We start from the raw sequence: 21,163 nt of genomic DNA, 5'->3' as shown, positions 1-21,163 counted from the left end.
TTCTGATTATCATGCCAAATTTGTATAGCAGGTATTGAATTCAACTAAAGACTTGAAGATTTGCAGCAGATTGATTTAAGTGGATAATGTCATCTGGACAGAGTAAAGAACCTCTTACACTTGACTTTACATCAAAATATCTTTCTCTATCTACTGAAATTCTGCTTTAAAACTTATACTTTTACGAGTTTTCTTATACCTTTATGTTAAAAAAAAAATCAAATACTGAAGGAAGTAGAAGGTAGACTTATTGTAGAAGCACTCACATTTTATAGACATTTATTGGTGATATTATTCTTGCTGCTATTGTTTTGATATTGCTTGAATTTCAGATTGAAATTTATAATCTTAATAGTTGAAACAATAACAGCCTAGTAACCCTTTTAAATTTCCATGCATCTTCAAACTACATAATTCTTTCTTTTAAGGTTACACGGTGACCATAAATTTATAAATATGACTCTTCATATTTATAAATTTAGGGACATAAAAACACACAGATTATTTTATTAATTACTAATAAAATAAAACATGAAGTTTAGACCCCTGTATCGAGGTCATCATCAGAAGGATACAAGTGTATAAGGAACCAAGCTACATGCTCTAGCCCTGTATAACTGTAAACTAAATCTACGTAGTTAATTAATCCTTTTCTCTAGCCTGACCTCTAGTGATTAAAATAAATAAATAAATAAAAAAATACAACTACAATAAACTGCTAAAGTCCTCATGTATTAATATTCTTCTGGATTTGTATAGTTCTGATTGTTATAATATGATTTCCTTCAGTTGCTGTTGAATGTTACAAACACTTCACCAGGTTGTCTTCTTGTAGTGAGATTTTTCTGTGGCTAGTTTACATTGTTATACAGTTTGTAGATGGGTCCTCCACATTCTTGGAATGGTGTCAGGCCATCATTTTTGTTGAGATTTGAGTTGTGTTTGAGCATTTCGCATGACTCTTTAAATTTTCTCTCAAAACAGGTTTTGGTGCAATGTAGGGACTTGGTATTTTTCCAATCAATTCTGTGGTATGTTTGGAGTGCATGGTCAGAAAGTCCGGTTTTTCCAAAATGGTGGTATTTAATGTGTCATTTGTGTTCGTTTCATCTTGTCTGATTGGGATAGTTTGCCCTGTTTCCCCTATGTATAGTATGTTACATGTGCATTGTATTTTGTATACCCCTGGGTGGGCTAGGTGTGGAAGAGGATCTTTAGAACTGAATAGGTGTCTTAACTTATTTGGGGGTTTAAAGGTGGTTTTAATGTTGTATTTGTGAAGTGTTCTGTCTATTTTTTCAGAAATGCCTCTAACATAAGTACTTGGCTCGCTCTTTTACAGTAGGATGTATTTTATTAGAGGATAATGTTTTTTTAGATGAAATAACATAAAATGGTAAAGAGTGTATCCTAATAGCATTTCAGCAGCATTTATTCTTTTATATATATATATATATATATATGTGTGTTCCATTATGATCCAGTTGTGTGAAAAAGTGGATCTTTAGATAACATAAACAAATATATTCCAAGCCTTTTGTGTCTGGTGAATACCACATGGTTCTTTCAATTACTAGTTTTCTAAAAAAATTTCATGTAAATCGTAACCTCAGATTTAAAAAAAAAAAAAAAAGAGAGAGAGAGAAAGAAAAAGGTATACACAGAGAAATTTCTGAATTAACAACTGTAATTACTCAAATTAAACTTGAACTAGATGTTGAAAATCATAGTGAGATATCAGATGTGTGGCTCATTGTTGCACGGTGCTTTATCACTTCTCTCATACTCATACGATAATATGCAGACCTTTTATATATACTGCCCATAATGAATTTAGAATGAGACCATGGGGTTTTTTTTATATTAAGTAGGACATATCATTTTGCTCGCTTCTTTAAATCTACATACATAACTATTTAATTCTGTGTGTATTGCAGTTAAGTGAGTTGCCAGTTTACTTGGCATTTTTCATTGGTGGTATGAAATTCCATTTCTGATTTATGCGCCTGTTTTTTTCTCCACATCCATGACATGTTCTTCTTAACAGAATTCTCCATATTGATCTGTCTGTCCAGTATAGCAAGTTCTGCAAATACAGAAGATTTTATACATTCTTGGTCATTTAAGAGGTAGATTGTTTTGGTAATCTTAACATCATGGATATTTTTTATAGTGGCTGAAAGGCACTTTTTAAGTTGTATTGTTTTGAAACTTTTGCTATTTTATCTGTTAGGTTTTTAATGAAACAGCACTTCATAGTTGCTTCAGTGTTGGCCTATTTTAGATTCTATTGATTGTTCGGAATTGTATCAATTTTTAAGAGAATGTCTTTAAGATTTTTTTTTTTAATTACTAGATATTGTAATAGTCTTGTCTTTAACATTTTTGTTTTGATGATGCCTTGTTTTTGCACCATGTAGTGGTGTGATGCAGCATGTAGATATCATGGTTTGAGCTTTTTTTTCCCTATAGACTTCAAAATTAAAAATTGCCATGATTTTCTGTTGAGATGAGAACGTTTAAGAAGAGATAGGATCTGTCTTTTCTGCGTCTAATGTAAATTGGACTGTTTAATTTAAACTGTCGAAATCTGTAAACTTGTGGAGGATGTCTTCTGAGCCTGGTCAGATTACAAAGATGTCATTGACATACCTAAGCCAAAGTCTTGGCTTTGCATGCTACTTATTTATAGCTGTTTATTCAAATGTCTCCATGTACATATCTGCCAAGTGCAGTGAAATGGATGCACCCATGGCTAGGCTTTGTCTGTTCATAGTAAAGGTCTTGAAACTTGAAAGTGTTCTTGATACAATGCTTAAAGAATTTTGTGCTGTCGGGTAGGAAAATATCTTTGGCTTAGGTATAGAATAGATATAGAATATCTTAACTTTTCATACTCCCTTTATCGTGTATGTTCCTTTTGCAATAGTCTTCCATTACTAAATCTATATCAATAGCCTCCAGAACATTTTGCTACCTATCTGATATTTTTCTTCTACACCCTTACAACACCTTCTTATGACTTTTATTTATCCACTTTTGCACATTGCTTTGCTTTCTTACATTTTTCTTTGTATTCTGTTATGACACATACCAACTTACTTGTTAGGAACTTTTGATGCACCTTCTTTGCCATGACTATTCTTTTGGATTTTTTGCATTTTTTCAAAAAACTTTTTCATGCCTCTCTGGCTTGAAACCATCAATGTTTCTCTTTAGAAGTTTAGTCCTTATTTTCAAACCTTTCATTTTTTCTTGAATGACTTTCATATATTTGAGTCTACATCACCTCTGAAAGCAGCTCAACTTTTTAAAACTTTCTTATACACTTTTCTTTTAAATATGATATTCAATTTTATCCTGCTCAAAACTAAACATCTATATCTCTGATAATATCATTTCCTACTTCTTTGCTGTTTAGATCTCCAACAAGCACTAACTTTTATTTTTTTTCTTTGCATCAGCTGTCTTCTCTGATAACTCAAAAAATTCCTCCACTTCCTCCTTAGTAGAACCTTCTCTGTGTAAATAACCTGTTCACAAATAATTCTCATTGTTCAGTTCCCAGTATATCCTTGTCACTTTACTTGATATTGCCTGCTTTTGAAAATTATCATCATCATGAATAATATTTACAGCTGCCCCTTCCAAATGGAAGGGGCAGCTTGATCTTGTTTCATTATTTAGAAACTCATATGTTTGTGTCTTTGTTTCATTAGCATCAATTATGTTAGCCTATTACTTATCTAATTCATAAAGCAGTATAAAAAATATGAAATTGCTATGAGCACATGTATGGTTAGATTTAATTCATATAGTATTCCATTTCAGTAGAGGAAGAGCTATAAGTTATTGTGAGAAGCAGTTGCAGGGGTCAAAAGCATGTTTGGAATTTCAGTATACCTTGCTCTAACAACATATGTGAATCATAGTAAAAAATTTGAACTTGCAGGAAACATCAAGTATTGTTGAACTTTGGTCACTGTAATAAAAATATTAAGATATGAAGCTATAATAAATTTAGTTTAATCCTTTATCCAAGTGTAAGTAAACAAAGTTTGCACCTGAAGTATCGTCAGGACTGAGACAACTCATGATAAAGGTGGATCAAGCTCTCATCACTACTTGTCTTAGTATCTCCCATAATGCAAAGCACATCTCCTTGCAGACATGTATAATGCTATGCATTAAGGGAAGGGCCACTAGACCAGTTTCAACCTTTATTGAGGTCTCATCAGTGTGAGCCAGACCCAGAGGTGGTGATACTAAAGTGGAAGCAATGGAGAAGTCATATTTACCTATTAAAAAAAAAAAAAACTTCCAACATGAAGTTGCTATGAGTACATCTGTGGTTGGATCTAATGAAAAAGAAATTAATTAGAAATGAAAAATGTGAAACTTGAATATTAATAATGCAATTTTGTATTATAACTCATTTGCTAAAGCATTCTGTGCTGTCGTTTTTCTTCATTGTGAAACACTTTCAAAAAAAAAAAAACAGTTAAAAAGGTGTGACCTTTGTCACACCTTTTTAACTGTCACATCAGTCAAGAAATGTCTGTACAATATTTTCACTTCAGACTGTCTTGGTTTTGAAGGATGAGAATTCAAAGGGATTAAGGAATATAGGGACTCATGTGCAATATGAATTCAATCTATGAAGACTGTTAATCTCTATAGTACTTCAGTATTAGTATCGTGGATAATATAGTTAGATGATCCAGATACTTGCTGTTGAGACTAAACATAGAACTTGTCAAGCCAATTCATGCTTCCAATAAGCAATTTGGTGGTCTCATACACCAGTGATGAAATTTATCTACTGCCTGCTAGTCATTCAAAAACATCATCATCATCATCAAGTACCTGATATTTATCCTCGGGGATGTAGGGATAATTATGATAATACTGTGTGAAAAAGTTACACCATTACTAACTTCCAATCAACAGTGTTCCTCAAAATTAATCTGTTATCTGTCGAGACTCCAACATTATCAGATGTTATATTGCTGTCTTTTAAGACATTTTTCAGCATATCAGTCCATCTATATTTTGGTCTTCCTCTGGGTCTTTTTCCTGCCAACCTAGCAAAGAGCACTTGTTTTGCTAATCTTTCCTCTCCCAATCTATTTAAGTGACCATACCACCAGAGATTAGCTCTACTAACACATTCTGAATGCTAACAATGGCAAGTTCTTTCCTGATATCCTCATATTTAATGTGATACCCATTGATGCCATCTGTTGACTCCACTAATTTGAGAAAACCTCTGATATGAGATAAGTGGATCAGAAATCTCACATCAGAGGTCTCCAGTCTAATCTGTTCTATTTCTAACCCAGCTCTCAGATCTATAAGTTAAAATTGGTTTGAACCCTGTCTTGTATACAACTAATTTAGTGTTTTCACTAATTTCTTTCTTATTCCATATAAATTTATTCAGTTGACTTCCTACCATACCAGCTATACTAAATCTGTTGTCTATTTCCATATTTAATTTGCCATCTTCACCATTCAGGATACAGTTGAGGTTTTCAATGTTTCTGCATAATTTCACTGTCTTTGTCTTTTTATTGCTGATTTTCATATCAAATTTATTACAACAATTATTCAGTTTAGTCAGGAAATCTTAGACTTTTTCTAGATTTATTCAGAAGTATAACCTCACCTGTATAAAGTAAAGAGCTAAGATTAACATTACCAATTTTCAGATTTAATACCACTTTCCTTTATAATGTGATCCATATAGATAATGAATAACAGTAGAGCTAATGTGCACCCATGTTGCGCACTTGATTTAACATTATATCGAGCAATACTTACTGTATTGCTCGATATAATGTCCCATTTACACCATATAACTGTAGTGTTTAAACTTCTAAACACTGTGTTTTAAATTTCATTCATCCTCCAGATCAACAAACTTAAACACAAATCCTTGTTATTTCCCAAGATTTCTCAACTATTTGTCCTGAATCCAGGTGGGTCTTCACAAAGCTTCTATTCCATAATTGTTCTTAGCCATTTCTCAAGTAAGTATACTTAATAAATATTACCACATTCATATGCTCACATTGAATTTTATTTCACTTTTTACAGCAGTCTTTCAAAGTAATTACTCCAAACATCTAGAATATCTTTATCTTCAGTTTTCATATTATCTCTTATTCCTTTTAAATTACTTTTTCCTCCGTTTCTAAGATTTTTTTCAATAACCTCCAGAATATTTTGTCACCTTTCTGATATTTATTTTCTAAGTTCTTACCAAAGTCTTCCCATGACTTTTGTTTAGCTAGTTTTACATAGTCCTTTGCTTTCTTACATATTTCTCTAAGAGCACAAGCTGATTTACCAGGAACTATCGATATGCTTTCTTTTTTTCCTTGACTGCCTCTTTAACTTCCTATGTCCACCATGGAGTTCTGATTTTTCTATCCTTACAGACAACCTCACCACATTCCCCTCAGGCTGAATCAGTCAGTTTTCATCATGATTTACCACTGAAACTCCAAAGTTTGCTTCTTGTTTTTAAACTCTTTCATTTTTTATTCAGTGATGTTTGTGTATTTGAGTCTATGGTCCACCTCGGAAAACTGCTCTACTTTGATTTGTTTTAAAACTTTCTTACACCGTTCTTTTTGATATGAAATTCGATTTTTTCCTGCTCATAACAAGATGGTGATCACTTCCTATTTAAAATTCTCTATTTACTCTTGTGTCCTGTACCAGTGATAAAACTTTGCTGTCAACTATAACATAATCAATGAGACTTTTATTATTTCTTGCGTCTTCTCTCTATGTGAATTTGTGCACAATTTTTGGAACATGGTGTTAGTAATAATTAATTCATGTCTTGAACAGAAATCCAGCCAGCATTTATCATTAATAGTAACTTTGTGCTTTTCTCCAAATTTTTCAAAGACATTTCTATATGTCTGGTAATCATTTCCTACTCTGCTGTTTAGATCTCCAACAAGAACCAACTTTTCCTTTTTTTTATTGAGCCAGCTGCCTTTTCAAATGCCTCAAAAAGTACTTCTCTTTCTTTCTTCCTCGGTAGAACCCTCTGTGGGACAAATAAGTCTCATCATCCAGTTCTTCATTCTGATATTTGTCCACATCACTCTACTTGATTTGACTGCCATTCAAGAAGGTTACCCTCATATTTAGTGTTGAATACTATGGCTATGCTCTCTCTTTTCCCTGATTGTTATTGCCTAAATATAACATTTTGTATTTGTCACTTAGAAAGATCTCATCTGTTTTTGTCTTCTTTGTTTCAGTCACACCTATTATGTCGATCTGGTACTTATCCAATTCTTCTACTAGTTCCATTTCTTTTCCATTGATGCTTCTTACTTTGATAGGAACAATCTTGAGTTCACCTGATGTTGAGTTGTGACATGTTTCGGGATTTTTTTAAGTAGCTGACTTTGTGCTATTCAACCTTGTTCCCTGACAAAAACAATGGGAGGCTTTATTTAACCCCCATAGGCGATGCTCCAGATGGTATGAAATTCTGTCATGTTGTACCATCATTTTACACTGTGGTTTAAGCCAATAAGAACACAATTTGATAGGTTAAATCCCAAATTGCCAGTCCATCCTTGTTCATTCAGTATCTGGGTCGATTCCTAACAGAGTGAACTACAAGTAGGTGAGGATCGGATTAGGTCAGAAGCCTTGGTCAGTTCTCTACATTCTTTAAAAGGCTATGTGGAGATCTCTTTCCAGTTATAAACCTTTGGCCCTTAAGCATCCCACATTCAAAAATGCTAATATTAGAACATATACTGTATGTTAATAATATGTTTAGGTTGGGGGCAGGAGAGTACATAAGCCACAAGTCTTTCTTTAGAGAACAAACTTGTTCTTTATGCTGCTTTGGTTTCCCCCCCCCCCATTCAGCAAGGATGAATTTAAACAGCTAGTGTTGTCTTCTGAGTGATGATCCTCTCTTTCCTCAAGACTTGTATGATGCCATGGCATGTTAGATTTGATCTTATAGCCTGTCAGTTGAAAGTTGAAAGCAGATATGGGAATCATCCCATTTACTATTTGTGTTGGAGGCTTAAAACAGCACTGGGAAGGGATTAAAAACATTGTTTAAACTTCCAGTTATTTTTATTTTTTAAGTTAGGAAAATACTGACCATTTTTTGTTATCTGACATTAGTGATCTAAGGTGCTTTTTTAGAATTTTCTGTTATTGTTTAATTGCTGCCCCATTTTTGTACTGAAGATGGCTGTGAAACATAAGCAAAAATTTTACAAATAAACATCAAGATTTTCCACGAGTTTACTATTCTTGTATTTTATTCTTAGTATGCCTACTCATGGTATTCCAGTTTTGAAGCAAATTTCTTTATAATGACTATTCATCTGAATCTAAGTTAGCTGGTCTCATACAGACATGGAGTTGACTGATTTCTCATCCCATAAGATTAGCAATCCCATCAGAGTATTAATCAGTTTTCCATAATGCCAGTGAGCTTAACATGTGTAAGGAAAAGATGAGGTGAATAAACAGAACCTCTGAGCAAATGCATTGCATGCTCATCCGTAGTGCAATTCTGAATGCATATAAAAAGTTGACTTTAGTTCTTGTTTTATTTAGAAGCCTTCTTAATTCTGCAGCACACGGCTGTGAATATGAAACATTTGTTCTTCAGATGGATAGACCCGAACCTGATCTAGGTTTCCTGTCTGAAATACATGTAACATTTAAAGAACTTTTTAACTAAAGGAGTGTTAACCAGTAAATAATAATATCTGGTTAACCGATCAAGTGTTGATCAATTTTATTAATTAACTGGACCTTAATAAAATTGATCAACACTTGATCGGTTAACCAAATATTATTATTTACTAATTTATGATCAAGAAAACAACCTTCATGAGGAGTGTTAACCAGTTTATACAGAAATGGCTGGATTTTTCCTCTGAGAAACATGAAAACTAATAATAGGTATAGTACATATGTCTGTAACTAGTTTTTAATTAATCAGTTTCATGTCCTTAGATGACATGAGGCCACTGTACCATGCCATGGATGTTGGTGAATACCTTCAAGTGGTAGATGAAAGTTGTCTCCCAGTGTGAGATCATCACTCTGTTTAATGGGGGCATGAAATAACTTGAAAAAATACCATATTTGGACTAAGAGCAGAGTCTTTGGATTACTTCTTAGAAATCCAGCCAGCATTTATCATTAATAGTAACTTTGTGCTTTTCTCCAAATTTTTCAAAGACATTTCTATATGTCTGGTAATCATTTCCTACTCTGCTGTTTAGATCTCCAACAAGAACCAACTTTTCCTTTTTTTTATTGTTCTAATGTACAATAGGACAATTTACATAAATAAATAAATGAATATTTTGATGTTTTTGTATGCTCACATGCATGTGTACACACACACACACACACACACACACACTCTCTCTCTCTCTCTCTCTCTCTTGTATATTGGACAATTAAATTGCCCATGTAAATTTTAAAGGTGTATTCAAGACAATTTTAAAGGTGTATGAAAGTTACAATAAAACATGGTTTCCATACCCATGTTTCATTGTACCCATTTTGCAATAAAACATGGGTATGGAAACCTCACATTTCCAAGATACACAGCCCTTTGTAATTGCAGCATGAATTCCAATAACATGAGAGGTAGTGGGAATTGAGTTTTCTGCTGCTACTTTTATGCTATCCTTGATATGATTCGATGTTTTCAATATTTTCATTCTCAAATTGAAACAAAATTTTAAAGAATTGTTCACTGTCACACTTGGCTCATTCAAGTGTCTGTCAGAGTGTAGATTTTTGTATATCACCAACTCCAGATGTTAATGTCTTTTACTGATTACGATATGATTTTCCATGTTTCTTTGTGTATATATTCTTCCTCATAAATATAGTGCTGCTTATTATTAAATTTCTAGATGTGGCCATATTAATCAATCTTTCTTCATTCATATTTGTCTCTTCATGAAGACTTTACCTTTTGGTAATTTTTTTATGTATTTCTTCTTTTCAAATTTTTTTGTATTGAAATTTCCTAATAGGTTGATTATATCCTGTTGTGGATTTTATTTATTTATTTTAGGATTAGTTCCAGTTCTTCATAGAATTCATCTTTTATTTTATTTTCTGCATCTGTGGGTGCATGTACATTAATAAAAGTTATCTTTAATCATTTTGCTTATACTCTTAGCTTGCTTATTTTTTCATTAAAAACTTCAAATTCGATTAGAGATTACTTTTTTTTTTTCTTAATGATGAAACCTGTTCCAAATTCATGTTTATTTATCAGAGTTGTTTTTGCCATAAAGTAGCAAAAGGTCATCTTTCTTCAAATTACCTTTCCCTGTCCAACATGTCTCTTTTATTTTATCTGTATCCATTTGATATCTGTTTAATCCATCTGTATGCTCTTGAAATTCTCGAACTCTGTATGAGTTTCTCGTGTTCCATAATCCTATTCAGAAACCATTATTCCAAGGTTTGGGTCATTATCCATTTATGTCCATCCGGTGAAGAAAATTACTTGGTATTGTTTCATGACTTGATTGATTTTTTAAAATAAGGTTGTTGACCCCATGCTCAAACCCCCTCTAACCTCGAGGACCAGGGTGACTCTTTTTGTCTGACCCCTTCCCTATGATCTATCCAGCTTGAGAGGCCCTACTGGTATATTGCAGTGGATGATGAAAATTATCTGTCATCTAGAAGGAGCACTTTTTCTAAGTCAGAAAATATCCTTTTGTATAATCACTGAGAAAGTTTGATACCACTAAGCAGCTAAACAGCACATAATTTATATAAATCAGTTTAGTTTACAAATACAAAAATAAATAATTTAAGGTAAATATAAATCATGTCTTCATAAATGACTTATAAGAAAAATGAAGTACAGTTTGTGAGAATCACTTTCGGAGCATTCATTTAGGCAGACAAGTAACCAAAACCTTCCCTATCAATGTTTTGTAAATACAGTTTGTAATTATGTATATTTTATATTTTCTTAATAAGATCCTGTATTCTTATTGGTAGGAGAGATGCTGACACAAGGCATTATGAAGAAATTGAATTTAAAAAGGGACTTGCGGAAAAGTCAAAATTAACAGATAATACTGTAATTTCTAATAACGTTAGCATGCAGAATACTCTCTCTAGAACTGGTAAGTAGCTGATATCATTTTCTTAGTTATCTTCATAAGTCGTGTAATGATATTAATATTATGTGTAATCTTATAGTACATGTATATATTGCGATATTTCACCTTAGCATGTTACTCAGTAACCTACTATGACCAAGTAAACTTGGCTTCATGTAAACTTAATTCTTTGTTCACATGTTCGGGAATAAACACTGCAGTCAGTCACTGTTGCATATTTAAAAGAAACAGACTGGTTGTCTGTTTTTGAAGATAAATAGTTTTCTCGAACAAAAAAACTCTTCACCTCCAAATGGATTATCTTACCTTCAGTTAAAAAGATTCAGTAAAGGTTCTTCACATCCTATACAGGATTTGAATTCAGACCTATCCAACCAAAGGACATCAACATTGTTATTGACTGAGGATTGCTATGAATATTTTAATATAAATGATTTTACTTGTTATACTGTGTAAAGCAAACTTGTAACTTCCTTCCTCTGACTTCATCAGCTCTCGTTGAATTGCTAAGGCTTCTAACTGCATCCATCCACCTATGTCTCAAGTTTCCTCTCTTTATCTCCTGTTTTGGCTTCTGATACCTGATTTTTTAATCTTTATCTCACATTCTGTGACCATACCATCATGCATTTGCTATACTAACATATTCTTGAATATTCATATCAAGTTCTTTTCTGAAATCTTCATTTTTAATATGGTTCTGCCACTGATGCCATCTGTTTATTCCCCTAATATTTCTTAAGACCATCATGTCTGTCGTCTCCATGTCGTTGATCAACTATTTTATTTCTAGCCTAGTTCTCTGATCTATATGTAAAAATTGGTTTGAACACGTATAACAGTACTGTGTTGATATTTTGGCTTTCTCTCTTGATCCAACTATGTTTACATAGCTGACACCATTCCTAACATCAGCTTTCCTTTTTCTGCTGTTTTCATATTTGGCTTGCTGTCTTCACTAAAAATGGCTAAATAGCTCAAGTGTTATTCTGTGGTTTTTACTGGAACAAAATTTCTCATAATAGTAATTTAGTTAAAAAGATACAATATTTGCTTAGGCATAAAGAACTGAGCTTCATTCATTTTTGAAATTATGGATTCTACAACTATGTTAAAATAACTTTTTATTATCCTGATGTTTTGATCTTCATATCAAGATCAGCATCTGGAGCATACATAAATATACAAGACAAGCTACGTTACATTTCAAACCGTAAGCTAGAGAAACAATGATTTGATCACATGCTACTCACTGGCATGACCTCTAGTGAAAAAAAAAAAAAAAATAATAAAATAATAATGATAATAATTATTACATCAAGCTAGATTTAATTTATGATTACATGAATAAACATTCTTGCTTACAGATGGTATTCCTTCCAGTAACAGTGATGTCTCATTTCTATTATTACAATTGTTTTTGATTTAAAAAAAAAAAAAAAAAAAAAAATTATTTATAAATTACAACATGAATAAACATTCTTTCTTATAGATTTTTTTTCTTTAACAGTGATGTCCTATTTTTTAGTAATAAAGTTGTTATTTTAGATTTAGGATCCTGGATTTTCTACAGTCCTGTTTATAGTTGTTCTTAGAGAAGAAGGATTCGTGGGACGAATATATGCCTTCCATATGTATGGAATTTTTAGACAATCATTATTGTTTAGATTGGGGTGGTTGATAACGATCTCACAAGCTTCCTTAAATTTGCGTTCATACCATGTTTTGGTGTGATGTAGAAAACTAGTGCTTTTCCAGTCAATTCTATGTAAGGTGTTCAGGGCATGATCAGAAAGGCCAGCTTCACCATAATTATTATATTTGATGTGTTGTTTATGTTCTTTTTGTCTGATTGGAATTGTGCGTCCTGTTTCTCCTATGTAGGGTATGTTGCAGGTGCAGTAAATTGCTAAGGTTGTAGGTTGTAGAATCCATAATTTCAAAAATAAATGCTGATCACCATGTAACACTAAAAGAAAAGAAACTGAGCTTCATATTTCTTACTTTAATATTAGGTATAATAGTTTTCTTTAACGACTTTCACCACAGCAAACTTATTGGAACCACAGAAATAGTTTGTTCAATTGGATAGGTTACTATAGTGAGTTATTTTAGCATATCATAACATTGTACATATTCACTTGTGGCCAGAACTTTTCAGTAGTTTTTTATTGTAGCATTAGTGTAGATTATAAACAAGTGGAAATAGTATACATCTCTATGTTATACCTGATTGAACATTTTTCTCTTCATCCCTCAATTTGTATCATATAATTTGACAACTTATATGATTTCTTGATTATGGTCATAAAGCAAAAATTTAGTATTTTAATCTTTAAACTTGAAGTTTTACTGAGCCTTTCACATTATGTGGAAAACATTTTGCTACAATGTTCTGTGTATTGTAGCAAAACAAGCCATATTACAATCACTAGAATATGAATTTCATTATAGAATATAAACAAGAAAAATTTGGAATTTTCCTGTCTCTCATCATGTCAAATCATCGCATTAAAACTTAAGCCCACCATAAACTTAGATACCGGAAATTATCTACATTTTAGCTCTCGCCACGTTTCCAGTATTAAAAATATATTTTAATGCAGTTTATAAATGCCTTCAAATATTGAATGGGAAAAACTGAAAATAAAATGGAATGGAGAAAATTGGGGGAGACTTTCTTTCAGCACTGGACTGATCCACTTTGAAGAAGACAAATATTGCACATATACTAAAGTACTTTAAGAATAAGACATTTAAAATATTTATTTAACTCACTCCATATGTAAGAAATGCACATGTTTATAGAGAAAATAATATTTTCAGATCATTATTTAGTTTCTAGAATAGAAACTACTAACAAAATAGAGAAAAAAAATAAATAAATAGAACAAGCATACAAAATTATGTCTGTTACAGAAAGAAAGTATTTGAATATTATATCAATTACAATTAACACTTTGCTTAAAAGAAGCCAAAATGAATGAAAATATAGAAGAAAAATATATATATTAAAAAAAAAAACGATTTGCATACAAATCATTCCTTCAAAAACAAAGTAAACAGAAGAAATATTAAAAAACCATAGGAAAAAAAAGGTCATCAAGATTCTTGAGAAAGATCATCATTGAATTCCTGATAAGTACCCTTGGGGGGGGGGTACAGGATATTATGACAGTATGACATAAAAAAAAAGTTGCATCATGATTAACTTCCAGTTGACAATCTTCCTCCTAATTAATCTGCTATCTGCCAAGATAAGTAGGTTACCTGGATACCAAACAAATGAGGATAGACTGGCAATTTGTGATTTCGATGCCCAAATTGTAATCTTATCAGCTTAAACCAAAATAACATGATGGTACAAGTGCCTTGGGAAAGATTTATTAATAAAATTGAAGAAGAGATATACATAGAAGAAAATATCCTACAAAATATTAAAGAAACATAATGAAGAAATAGGTGTAGGACAAATGAATATATAATACAAGAGAAATAGTAGATAGAACATTATAAGAATTCATGGTATTACCCCAATTTATTAATAGAAATTAACAATATTACCCCAATTTATTAATAGAAATTAACAATGAAGTAACAAATATATATGAAGAACCAATTACATTGGAAGAACTAAAAGAGAAACAAAGGTTTCCAAAAATAGAAAATCAACTGGATTAAGTGGTGCCAATACAGAGCTTTTGAAATATGGCAGATAATATTTACATCAAAGATTATTAAAGTTAATCTTTGATGTAAACTGTTGGAGGAAGTGCAAAGTTCTGTCAGATTAGTTTAAAGCCCAGTTGTATCTAATTTTAAGAAAGAGGATAGAAAGGACTGTGAAATTATAGAGGAATAAGGTTATGAAATACAGGTCACAAAACATGCAGCAAAATTTTGAATATGACTTATATTGTAGACGATCTGTTCTTAGAAGAACGAAGTAGTCTTAGATGCAGAAGATCATGGGTAATAATTTGTCTTAAATCTATTAAAAAGATAAGAATTTAATTTGGAGATGCATTATGCCTTTAGGAGAAAGTTATTGATATTAATACATAGAGAAAAATTATGAAGTATAATGAAAACACAAGAATATCAATTAGTACAAGCCATACATAGTTTATATAAAGACACAAAAAAGCTACAGTTAGATAATAAATTAACAGAAGAGATTGAATTTAATCAAGGTATAAGACTGGAATTCAATTATAAAAACATGAAAAATAACAAAGCAAGACATTCAATTAATCAGAACTGCTACTATCTATAATATAATGCTGTATGCAGATGATCAGATTGTTACAGGATAATGAAGATAACCTTCAAAAATCAGTTGCAAATTAAATGAAATAAGCCAACAGTGTAATCTTAAGATTTCACAAAGAAAAATGGAAATAATTGGCATTTAAAGACAGAGATCATGTTAGGTCAAAAATAGTCATAGAAAATAATAGGTGATGCTGTCTAATTATTTAGGTAGCATAATAACATATCTAAAAGACAAAATATAGGTGGAAAAATAAATTCCAGAAAATCTGTGGAACATTTTTTGTTCAATGACCATTCTGTTGTATGGTTCAGAAATATAGACTGTCAAAAAGAAAGATCAGAATAGAATCCAGATAATAGAGATGAGATTTTAAAGAACAGTTAAAGGATGCACAAAATTAGACGATATAAGAAACTAAGACATTAGAAAAGGTGGGTATTTATAGTTTTAAAGAAAAGATCAAGAAATATAGAGAGCATTTATATAAAATGGAAAGGTATCAGCTTCTTTTGATAGCTGATACCTATTTATCCAAAAGGGGTGGGGGGGAATAGAGAAGACCACTTGCAAGATGGAAAAATCAGTGAAAAACCACTGAACAGGCAAATGCCTAATCCGTAATAAAAAGAATATGTAAAATATCTTTCTTAAATGACAGTTTATAATTATGCAACAATTATTTACATAGTTAAAAAACATCTAATCCCTCTAAGAAAACAAATATGCAGTATAATAGTAATTTGTGTGTGGATTGAATTCCTGGAACTCATTCATAAACAAAGGGTTGTGCAAATTAAGACCAATTATACCACTTATGCATAAGTGGTTACCATCGTAATAATTTTCCAGCTTATTTTATGCAGATAAGTTGAAATTAATAGAAGTTTTTATAATTAATATAAACAAGGTGTAAATATTTGTTACTAATTTATCATAAAACAATAAAAAATTAATCACTTTATAATAGAAATATTACAACTTCATTGCACAGATGCTTGCAGAACTGGAAATTATATGTAATTATTTACTGTACTACTATACTTAGTAACTGACATAAAACAAGTTTCAAACGATATCACTCACTGTAGTCTTTTTTTTTTTCTTGAGTTAGTCAATTTTGTAAGCTTTATTTTATTTTGTTAAATTGGACAACTTATTTGTCATAATTTCAAAATCATGCAAGATAAGATGACAAATCACAGTTGCACTGCATTTCAACTTGCAAAGATTTTTTTAAATTTCCATATGTTAACATTATATATAAGTGCAATCATAGTTCTTAAAAAGATTTCAAACTAGTATTTAAATCTGGCCACCAACTACAGGATCTTTTCAAAAGTAAATTTACATTACTGCAAAACAATTCCTTAATACTAATAACATAGTTCCTAGTTTCCAATGTCAAATAGGATACAGTGCTATTTATATAGATTCTACTCTTCAAAACTTAAACAATAGATTGTTATTAAAATATTAAGACTTTAATATCGCAGTTACTGATCTCTTTTTCACTTACTCGCTCTCTCTCTCACACACACACACACACACAGAAGAAAATGGAAAAAAATTCGATTAAGACAACCATCAGAAATTGCAGCACACACTAAATGATACAAATTATAAGCATAACTTTTGTTTTCACTTGGAACTTAAAAATGTTCAGCCGATTATTATGGTAATCAGAAGCAATAAGAACAAATAAACATCTGTAGACCTTAATAATTTTGCAAAATTTATAGTGAAAAATGACATAGCCAATCAAAAGCCCCCATCTGAAATCATCCACATATACAATCAGTCAAAAAAAAATGTATACACACTTCAGCAAAAGAAAAACCTGTATAAAAATTGTAATACTAAATTTATACACACATTAAGGGAAGAATACAAGTTACCTTTGACTTCTACAATTACACGAGGTGCTCAAAGTGGTATTTAGTATTACAATTTTTATACAGTTTTTTTTATACAGTTAGTTTTTTCTTTTGCTGAAGTGTGTATACATTTTTTTGACAGACTCTGTATCTATACATATTGATCACATCAATGCTGTGTCTGTGGTGCATGTGAGGAGTCAGGAATTTGATTTTTTTGAAGAGGTGTAAGTTGTAACTGATTGGAAATACTTCTTATAACAGACTGTTCCAGAGTATACAGGTAGATAGGATAAAAAAAGGAAGAAGAAAAGCAGGTTTAGTGTTTTGCAGTTGTACAGTAAAGGGGTACTGGGTAGCTGCTGCTCTTGTATTAACAGGTGCAAGAGAAAGTGGAGGAATGATGGTTGCCAGTTCAGTGGAGCTGTGACCATTGATGTACCCGTAGAATAGGCACAGAACTGAAACACTGCATCTGTGAGATAGAGGCTGAAGTGAATCTGTAAGAAAAGAATCGTCTGAGCCCAACTGGTCTCATCTGGACAGCATCAAGAATTTTTAGAGACATTTTAGGTGCTTCACCCCAAACATGTGAGCAGTACTTTAAGCATGGGTGGATTTGGGATTTGTATATTGTTCAGAGCTGGTTGAGTGTAAAATCTTAGGCCAGGAGAGGCTGGTGGTGAATGTTAGTCCAAGCAGAGAGATCTGATCTTGTGATGATTTGTGTATTACTGAGGATAAGCGAATGTGAGCTGAGATTTTTTATGTGAAAGAAGAGACAAGACTGTATTTTGGTGGCATTGAATCTGACCAGATTATCCTCACTCCATTGAAGGATAGAAAGTAGATAAAATCAGTTGTAGTTGATTTTGATGTTTGGGATATCTGTGTGCTGCATGGTTTGTCAGATGAGTAGAATGAATGGAGAGTACTATCATCTGTACAAGATGAAGTGAGAAAGAGAGTAGGTGATAGGACAGAGCTATAAGGTCTTCCTGCATTGGTGGTGGAGCTTAAGGAGAGAGAGCCATCAACCATGATACACAGTGAATGACAAGAGAGGAAACTAGCAACCCAATTACAAATGGCAGCAGGCAGACCAAAGGAATGGCAGTTTGTTTAGCAGGCTTGGTGCCAGACATGATTGAAAGTTCTGGAAATGTCAAGAGCAACAGCACAGGTTTTGCTGAACCGTTCCATTGTACATGTCCAGTGGTGGGTGATATAAGCTACAGGGTCAGCTGTGGATCTTGAATGGCAGAATCCATTCTGGTGGTTACTGATTAATTGGTAGTCCTCTAAGTAGTAGAAAAGCTGGCTATTGATAAATAATTGCAGAGGATGCAATTAATTTCTCCATTATTTTATAGGTGATGGCAGTTGGTCGGTAGTTTAAAAAAAGACTTCTATCTCCCTTTTTTGGAATAGGCTGGATGTGAGATTGCTTCTGTAATATAGGATGAATGGAGAGTACTATTATCTGTACAAGATGATAGTGCTCTCATTGGGATTTATGTTATTCATATGGGGTTCCCCCTCTTTCACCCCATCTTTTTAGATGATTGGAGATGATGATTGTCTGATATTATTGCTTCCAGCACATACTTCAATTTCACTCCTTTCTTAGTCACTAAAATTGGAAATCATGAACCAGTGGGAGTTGTGGATAGTAAATTCACTAAGGAAGATGTCTGGATGGTTGGACTACAGGAAATTGAGCTTCAAGGATAAGAGATCAAAGTGATTTTCAGAATTAAGGGAGCAGTTGAGACAAAAATGAATGAAACGTAATGAAACAATGAAACTGTAGCTAGAAAAAGGTCAAAAAGAGGATATTCAAGATATTGGCAGTTTCTAGTGGGGAATATGTCTGTCTGCATAAAACCACACATGCCACCCTTTGTGGGAAGGAATGATATAATGTGTAATTTGGATAGTTAACTTTAAAAACAGCAGCTGGAAGGAGAGGTTTGGATGTCTCCAAGTAGTGGTGTAAATCATTTAAATTGGTGTTTATACTACAAAATTTGATGTGGAAGTCAGGTGGGGAAGGGATAAGGTTCATCAGTTGTTGTTGTTTTTTTCACTACTAGTTTGCTTTTATAATTCCTATAAAGTAGAACTTTTTGTAATTTTTGTTCATATGCTGTAGTCAGTTTTCCATGAAATTATTTTATTTGCTAGATAGCAAGATTGGAAATGTATCACCATCAGTAACTAGAGCGAATACAATTAATCGAGATGAAAAATTATTTAATAATCGTGATGGGACACTAAATAAAAAAATACTTCACAAGGATGAAAAAGATTATGAGCCTGTCGATGTTGGAATTACGGTGAGTATGTTTTCATTGAATAGCAGGCTACTCATGTTAACATAATTTGTACAGAGATAACTTAGCCTTGTTAGAAGATACTATTATCTGATGACTAAATATTTATTGTTGTCTAAAAGTTGCATTACACTAAAATTTTACCACTTATCATGTCACCTAGGACCAAAAAAAAAAAAAAAATCAGTTGAATTAATGCAGGCTCTTGTAAATAATTACTTTAGACTAGAATAACTTCTGGAATTTCTTTATGGTGTCACTTATTTATAAACATTCTGTTGGCAGATTTTCCAGAATCATTATTAAAAAAAAAAGTTGGCATTATAGCAAGTAAACTCACTGCAAACAGATTAAAGTACTTTGATGGGTTTGCTAATCAAACTTACACTCACTTTAAACAACTTTCTGAATACTGTCATTCCCATTCTTCTGGATTTGAATAAGTTAATATTTTCACCATTAGATCTGCCATCTAATTTTGAAATTCTGTCCAAATTATCAACTTTCTAAAAGATGAACTATGTACTTCATAAAATGCAATTTACATTACAGTTTGAAAACGATATTGCTTTCCTTTCCTGATCTCTTCATACTAAGACAGGTGGCAACTACAATTTTTCATGCATGTTGATAGCATATCGCATTTATCATCCATGTTGGATATTTGGTACAATTAAAACACTGATTCCACACAGATGTAGTGTGCTCTACATATGTAGCATTGCAAAAAAGAGTAGTTCCTCTTAAATAAAAATCATCTTATTAAGAAAATAATAAATGGTCTGATCTGATCCTGTAGCTTCCTCCTCTTTGAGAGGGTTGCGGCTGATTACTAGGGAGATAATGACTCAAGGTGTTTTCCCGTTGCCTTCCTTGTTGTATTTCTATGACTATAGCCTGTGTGTTCACGGGTCCAGTTTGCCTGCTTGCGGGATGAAAAACCCCAGATAAACTAGCGGAAAAAACCCTACTGTCCATGCCGAAGACTGGCTAACTTGGCTATGTCTGAGGAAGATCCTTAAGCTCCTCACGTCGTCAACGGGAATCAAACCTAGACACTCCTTCCCCAGGCATATGGTTATGAAGCGCAAAGCCACTAGGCTAACCGTGCGGACAATAAATGGTCATGTTCATCATTCTTCTTTTTCTCAAGAGGATTCATATTGGTTTCTGTCCTATACATTAAAGATATTTGAAGGAATCACCAGATTTATGTTCTAATAATGTGGTTACCTTCTGCCTGTTATGCAGACTTCCCCAACCTCTCTCAAATGACAAGCTTGATCCATTATTTTGTCCTGGTGTTGACCCTTTTCCTTGTGTGTGTGTGGTCTGTAGCACTTTTTATCAGACACAGAGATTGGTGAGCAATTTTTAGCTAAAAAACTGTATGGAGAACTGTGACTGTCTACTTCAGAGATTCAGAGACCTAATTTGAATAAAAATTAATTGTGTTACTAGATATCCACCACAAGAATGTGCTGGAAGTTTGGAACTTATTCT

General features: G+C 32.5%; 1 protein-coding gene across 1 annotated transcript in view; it reads left to right on the top strand.

The window, feature by feature from the left end:
• LOC150098986 (myc box-dependent-interacting protein 1-like) overlaps positions 1-21,163 on the top strand; it is a 221,285-nt gene that overhangs the window by 148,015 nt on the left and 52,107 nt on the right. The window contains exons 9-10 of the mRNA XM_090404553.1: positions 11,050-11,177; positions 19,512-19,663. Coding sequence (XP_090260679.1) covers positions 11,050-11,177; positions 19,512-19,663 — 280 coding nt within the window. The remainder of the gene's footprint in view (positions 1-11,049; positions 11,178-19,511; positions 19,664-21,163) is intronic.

The sequence above is a fragment of the Typopeltis vanoorti genome, chromosome 15 (assembly GCF_054136105.1).
Source record: "Typopeltis vanoorti isolate ZY-2024b chromosome 15, IOZ_Tvanoo_1.0, whole genome shotgun sequence".
Taxonomy (NCBI): Eukaryota; Metazoa; Arthropoda; class Arachnida; order Uropygi; family Thelyphonidae; genus Typopeltis; species Typopeltis vanoorti.
Note: the sequence above shows the minus strand (reverse complement) of the source record. Positions and strands in the feature narration are given on the sequence as shown.